Source organism: Drosophila subobscura, chromosome O, assembly GCF_008121235.1.
Source record: "Drosophila subobscura isolate 14011-0131.10 chromosome O, UCBerk_Dsub_1.0, whole genome shotgun sequence".
Classification (NCBI taxonomy): domain Eukaryota; kingdom Metazoa; phylum Arthropoda; class Insecta; order Diptera; family Drosophilidae; genus Drosophila; species Drosophila subobscura.
This window is the reverse complement of record NC_048533.1, coordinates 10,978,176-10,985,454: the sequence shown is the minus strand read 5'-3', so window position 1 is coordinate 10,985,454 and position 7,279 is coordinate 10,978,176. Positions and strand designations below refer to the sequence as shown.

At 43.1% G+C, this 7,279-nt stretch overlaps 1 protein-coding gene across 1 annotated transcript; it reads left to right on the top strand.

The window, feature by feature from the left end:
• The first annotated feature begins 5,333 nt into the window (after positions 1 to 5,333).
• On the top strand, positions 5,334 to 7,024 carry LOC117897840 (UDP-glucuronosyltransferase 2B1). The gene has a single exon (XM_034806906.1). It carries the CDS (start codon positions 5,340 to 5,342, stop codon positions 6,918 to 6,920), a length of 1,581 nt encoding a protein of 526 aa, XP_034662797.1. The 5' UTR covers positions 5,334 to 5,339; the 3' UTR covers positions 6,921 to 7,024.
• Positions 7,025 to 7,279: the final 255 nt, after the last annotated feature.

The following is a 7,279-nucleotide window of genomic DNA, read 5'->3' as shown; positions in this document are numbered from 1 at the left end:
TATGCCCTAGAACGACTTAATTTAGTGGCAGCCAGCTTAGGGGCTCTCCCTCTCTCTCAGTCTCTCTCTCTCTGTGTGTGGCATGGATAAAGTTTGAGTCCTGTTTTATAGCCCAGAATTGGTTAATGAGTCCATGAGTTCATAATAGTTTCAAGAAGGACAGTGGATGACCGTTCCTGCAGCTCGATTTGAGACTTAAACTTGTGGGCTTTAACTTTGCTATTTGGTGCAGGAATTGTTGTATTTGTTGCGGCAAAAAAACAACTCCTTTTGGTATAAGGAAAGGCACTCTGGCAGGTGCATAAATCAGTGAATATCCCTCCTGAAAAACCCACTTCAAACATCCAATTCCAATGGCCATCCTCCTGCGTTTCGACATCTTTTGCTCCTTTCTTTTTACTTTACTTACCCAATCCTGCGTTTCGTTTCTCTGCTTTTTACTTAAACTTTTCTTTTTTTTTTTTAACGCAGCGAGAATTTATAGACCATTCCATTCATCCATCCATTCGTGCCGCCATTTACTTTTGCTTCGCTTCCATTTCGCGGGTTGCTTTATGCAACCTCTGGGGTTCCCTTTTTGCTCGCTCCTTGCTCTGTCCCTTGGCTTCTACTTGCTGCTCCGCCCTATAATAATATGTACACAATAATTATTCCCCGGATGGATTACAATATGAACTTGACGCAAGAGCAAACCCCCAGCGGAAAAATGTAAAACGGAAACAGGAAAAAAATCTGTTGAACTCTGAACTCCCCGCAGGGTAAGGTCTGGCTGTCCGACAGAGCGGCGAGACCAGACCATTGTGTGGCTGCCACCTAGAGTGTGGCAAATGCAACACACGCACTTAATTAACGTGAAGTTTGTACATTTTACATTTTACATTTTACACTTTACGTTTCTAGGAATTTTCTGAGGAATTATTTTTAATGGTCGATTATTTTAGGCGTAATTTCATGTAATATATTCAGCCTTTTATTTCCAACTATTTTGAGATATATTAAGGCTTAAAAAAGCTACAAGAAGATTATAGAATACTTAGGAAGACGCCTAGAAAAAATAAGGAATAAATGTGCTTACAGGATGATCAATTTTAATCGTGGAATTGATGGATAGTTCTGTTCCATTAGCAACAAGAGGGAATTAAATATATGAAGAGGTGTACCAAAAAATGATTTGAATGTGTATTTATTTTTCATTATTTGCTAATGATAATGCTTAAGGATTTACTTCGATTTATGGCACATTTAAGTCACTGGTCACAATAATTATTCAAAAATTAATTCGTTGTTTATTTTATATAATTTCTTTGCGGCAATCTGCTTTTAGTTCCTCCAACACCATCGAAGACCATTCTCTAAAGACTCCCCGCTCTTAAGCCCCCTTGCTCACCTCTCTCCAACTTAAACAAAGATTTTCTTTAAAAGAAAAATCATCATTTAGTTTGTCCATAAATGTGCGCTTATTATATATTCATTTCCCAGCGAGAAGTACACAAACTTCCTACGTACTTTTCCAGCTGCCGCTGCAGATATTTTTGTGCTTAGAAGGAGTAGCTTCAACCGGAAATTGTGCTTATGCAATTGCACACCCCCTGCCATAACCGGAAGAGTGCTTCGACAAAAAAGAGAAGATGATGTCAAAAACTTGTCGAAAAAAGTACAGAGTGGAGAGAAAGAGAGAGAGAAGAACTGCACACTGGAAGCTGTTGAAGCTGAATCTGAACTCTAGACAATGGCAGTGTAATTTGCAGTTGAAATGTTAAGCAAAACGTAATAACTGCAAAAAGAGTTGACAATGTTACCCCAATGCGTTCAGAGTTTCCACACTTTCTATACAGCTTTTTTTTCCAACACTGATTTCCCTTTAGCATTTTCTTTTCTCTTCTGCTGGTTTTTCCTGCTGCTGCTGCTGCTCCTGTCAACAGCAATAAAAGTCAATTGTCAACTTTGACTGGCATTCTTTGCAGCTCGATGTGTGTGAGAGAGAGAGAGAGGTATATGTGTGTGTGTTTGTGGGAGCGAGAAGGAAATCCGAATGGGGTACTGGACGAAAGATTTGCAGGTATTTGGCCAAACTCTTCTGCTGCTGCTTGCTCCTGCTCCTCCTGCTACTTTCTGCCTTTGCCTCCGCCTGTCACTTAACATTTTTCTCCAATGTCCAAAAGCTACACAGTGCGAGAGAGACGGACTAGGGTGCATAGCCGAAAGAGATAGCCAGATAAGAGTTAAAAGTGGGTTGGGCTGGGGGCTGCTGCTATGCAGAAATCAGAAAATGCTTCATAAAAACGGAAATGAAAACAAATGAAAAATGATTTTTACTTATGGGAGAGCAAATTGTTCCACACACACACACAGAGAGAGAGAGACTTACAGGTGTACTCCACTGCCAATTCTGGCACAAATGCTTGTTGCAACTAAATTGCATTTGCACTTGCAGCAATGTCCAATGTGGGGCAGCTGCTGCGTTCCCAGCAACTGATGAAGCATAAACCATAAAGGCAAAGCCTCTGATTAATAGCATGACGCAGAAAAGTGGAGAAGTCTGTAGCTATAAGTTGGAGTTTTCACTCTGGAAATTAAGTTTTTTGTTTGTTTAATTTAATGTTCTTAGTGCTACACAGTTATTTGCTTTAATTAATGCACTAATCAGAGCAATATTTGGGTGAGAATGATTATTAAATGACCTTTTTCCTTTGGCTAATTTTGAACATTTGGACATTTATTTCAATTAAAATATTTTATAAGTATAAATGATATTTTAAGCTTTATTTTTACTTTAATTTCATTGTTAATTAAGCTTTAAAATAATCTTTAGCTGCTGCGGAGGAGTCCCGTTTGACTTCCTCTTAGCTCATTTCTTTGTTGTTCAACCAATTTTAGCGTAAGAGTTCTCCCCGATTCATTCTCTAGTATTTCCGTTGAAAGGTGAACCCTGAAAGGCTCAGCTGCTTGACCTTTTTGTTGTTAACCCCCCCACCAGCAGCAGCTGTTGACTTTCAGGGCCTCAAGAGCCTGAGCAGGGGGAAGCCCGCAAAGTAACCGCAAAATAGCGATGGTGGCTGGGGGAACACTTGTAGAGTCTTTACACATGCCTTTTATTAAAAAATTAAAATTGCTAACCAACGGAAAAAAAGGAACAAAAAACCGACAAAAAGGTGGATATTTGCTGCCGCCTTTTTTGCTCCTTTCTTAATGTTGTTGTTGTTGGTTGCTAAAATAATCAGGCAACTTAATTGAATCAAGTTGCAAGACGATCCGGGGACCAAAGAAAAACGCCACCCCCCACCCTTATATAACAAACGACAAAAGAAAAGGACACATGGAAAGGGGGAATGGCCACAAGGTAGAGGGGAAACCCGCAAGAAAAAGTGGAGTTCAGTGTGGAGCAGGGGGGAGGGCTGGGAAGCGGAAACGGAAAGGAGTGAATGGAAAACAAGGACTAAGGAGTGAAAATGTGCGCAAGAAAGCAAATAAATTGAAGTGAAAACAAATAGCCCTGAATGTTAGCGTAAGGACTGTCAGAGGGGGTGGCAAGGATGGGGTTGCTTGGTTGGTTGGTTATCCCCGGGACTCAACATTCCATCAGCAAAGCCCACAATAACAACTCCGACGCCGCGCCGCTGCCTTATTTATAAATTAACAGTAACAATTTTTCCCGCCGGACATACACTTAAAAATTTTTGAACATAAAAGTTTAATATTTCTTGCCCTCTCAGTTTCCTTGGTGCCTGCCTATACTCTTACCCAGACAGTGGGTATCATGGAGTACATAAAATCATAAAAATGTAAAAGCGCACATTGCTGATGGAAATAGGCAGTTAATAATCATACTTCATGGTGCATTTTTTGGTTTTTGTTTGCTGAAAACAGACAACAGGCAACAGACATTGGGCTCGGGTGATCTGTCTGTGTTCTCATATAAAACAGATTACAGACATTGTCATACCACTGTATCTGCCTAGTAAGCTCATGCATGTTCGTTCATGTCTCCAAAGGCTACAAATTGTTGTTGCATCGCTTGCATGTTCGAAGCGCGAAGGTGACGGTGAAAAGAAACTATGCAAAAGTGTTGTTGCAATTTACATTTGGTTTCTGCGCTGCGACTGATCTGTCGGCTGATATTTTGCGCAGGTAGAAATGCAAAGCAAGAGAAGCTCGGCTGCCATTTTTTTGTTGTATTGCTCTCTCGTACTTGTGTAGTAAACTCACGAGTGATCGAAGCACCGATTGAGTAGCGGAGTGCTAACGAAAGTATTATCGTTATGTATTCATTATGTGCTTTTATTCTGATCTTTTGGCACTTACACTACACACACACTTACACACATTACACCACCTAGATGTAGGTTAGTTCAGATTACTGTCAATATTTCTGTCTCTTAGGGCATCAAATGCTTCGACCACTCGAAAGTAAAATTTCCTACTGGTTCTTTCCGTTTCCTTATTTCCATTCCTTGTTGTTCTTTGTGTCTGTGTCTGTGGGTGTGTGCTTTGTTCCAGGAAAAACGGAAAGCCCCGACAAGGTCCTTTGCCGTCGCTTAAGCAAATAATTTCTTTTCTTAGGCATCGCTTTTGCCTTTTATGCTTCGCTGAGGCTCGGTCCCGCTACCACCCCCAAACGGCCGGCCACCACGCCACACCAATCTTCCAGCTGTGGACAGCTGCAGTGGGCACAGTGCTCCTACTACCGTTGCGTCTTCTACTTCTTTTGCTGCTCCTTCTTCTACTGGCCCTTTTGCCGCTGCCTCTCGGTCTTCTCTTTCCTTTCTTCTCTGGCTCCTACATCGTCGACACCCCCTCTTTGTTGGGGCTACTCCCTGTTGTGCGTTTTGTTTTTTGTTGTCTCCGCCGCTTGTTTGGCCTGCACTTCTCACGCACACACTTTGGGGAATTTACCTAGCACTTGGTCTTCCGCTTTCAAGTCAGATTCTGAGCAGATACCCTCCTCCAGATACCCACCCCTGACACGATCTTTAGCAAACTTTCATTTCGTTTGCTTAAAAATATTTCCCAAAAATGATGAAATACATACTATTATTCGAAGCAAGCCTCACAGATATAGAGCAATATAAGACGATTCCAAATCCCCATTGAATGCGATTTGTTTGTACCCTAGCCTGCCAACATATATACAACACCCGCACAAATCAAGATAAACCTACAATCAGCTCTGCGCAGGGTATCAAGAATGAATTTACAAAATGTTTGTCGGACCCCAGCGTAATCATGATGAAGCGTATTTTGAGCTTTTACTATCAGCGGAAAGCTTTAGATTGTATGTATGTATATAGTAGGGGAACTATTAGCCGGCACGCTCACTCCCCATCAGTCGTCTTTGCTGGATGTTCATACGCGGCGGCAACATGAGAATTTTGTTTGTTTTTATTGCCTCAATATTGATGGCTTTGGGCGGTCTGCCGCAGCAGACGGAGAGTGCCAAAATTTTGGCCACACTCTCCTGGCCAGGGCGCTCGCAGTACATCTTTGTGGAGAACTATCTGAAGGCATTGGCGGCTCGGGGTCACCAGGTTACAGTGATTAACACATTCCAGAATAAAGCCATACCGAATATGCGCTTCATTGAGGCAACCAAAGTGCAGGAATATGCCCAGGAAATGCTCAGCGAAATGGGGGGCTCCAATATGTGGCAGGAGTTCAATGGATTCACTAGGATCATGGAGAAAGTCGTCAGCTTTACACTGGATGATGAGGCTGTGCAGCACCTACTCAATTCGGGAGAAACCTTCGATGTGGTGCTGGCAGAAATGATTGAGACCCCACCGTTGTATGGCCTGGCGCAGCATTTCAATGCCACCTTGGTGGGTTTTTCCAGCTACGGCACAGACTTTCGGATCGATAGAATCATGGGTAATATCTCGCCAGTGTCGTATAATCCAATGATTATTGCACCACGCACGGATCGCATGTCCTTCAGCGAGCGTCTCACGAATCATTATGAATATTTGCTGGAACAAGTGCACCGCGAATTGGTGCATCTCCCAGCCATGGAACGACAGTATAAGAAATATTTCCCAAGGGCACAGAAAACAATGGATGAGGTCTTGGACTCGTTTGCGTTGGTGTTGCTGGGACAGCATTTCTCAGTGTCATATCCACGTCCCTATATGCCCAACATGATTGAGGTTGGAGGACTGCATATAGCACACAAGCCACAGCCACTGCCCGAGGACATCAAGGAGTTTATTGAGGGAGCGCAGCATGGAGTGATTTATTTCTCCATGGGTTCGAATGTGAAGAGCAAGGATCTGCCCCAGGAGACACGCGATACGCTGCTGAAGACTTTCGGCAAACTCAAACAGCGAGTGCTGTGGAAATTCGAGGATGATCAACTGCCGGGAAAGCCCGCGAATGTGCTGATCAAAAAGTGGTACCCACAGCCGGATATCCTTGCGCACTCCAATGTGAAGATATTCATCACCCATGGGGGTCTGCTCAGCACCATCGAGAGCCTGTATTTCGGGAAGCCCGTACTCGGTCTGCCCGTGCTCTACGACCAGCATATGAATGTGGAACGCGCGAGACGCATTGGCTTTGGCTTGGGGCTGGATCTGCACCAACTAAAGCAGGAGGAACTCGAGGCAGCCATTCACAAACTGCTCTCTGAGCCCAGCTATGCCAAGGCATCGTCGCAGATCTCGGAGCGGTATCGCGATCAGCCGCAGCCATCGCTGGAGCGGGCCATTTGGTGGACAGAATACATCATCCGCCATCAGGGTGCACCGCATTTGCGTGCGGCATCGCGCGATCTCAACTACATTCAGCTGCACAGCTTGGACACGCTTTTCGTGCTGGTGGGCGTTCCGCTGCTGATTGTCGGATTGCTGCTCAAACTATCTTGTGGATTGCTGCGGGGCAGTAAACCCAAAAGCTGTCCGTTTGCTGATAAGCAAAAGAAACAGTAGACACACTTCCCGAGTTTTTATTTGTATTTGTTTATAGTTTTATATTAGAAAGTGATATCAGCTCTTATCACTGCTGTATAAAAGCTGTTCTGTTATCTCTGTCTCCAAGTGGAAATTATTATTCATTTTTACCTCAAATATTGCTTTGTTTTGTGTGGGAAAAGTGTGTCAAGCACTTGGGGAACCCCTTTTAAATGTTTGTCTATTATTTTGGATTGTTTTATGACCAAAATGGCTGATACAGTGCTGACCTATCAATATATGAAGGAGTAGCTAATCAATTAAGAAATATATTTAGGTACTCAGTGAGGCGACAAAACTTAGTTTCTATCATTTGGTGTAACGTTTAAGACTGATTT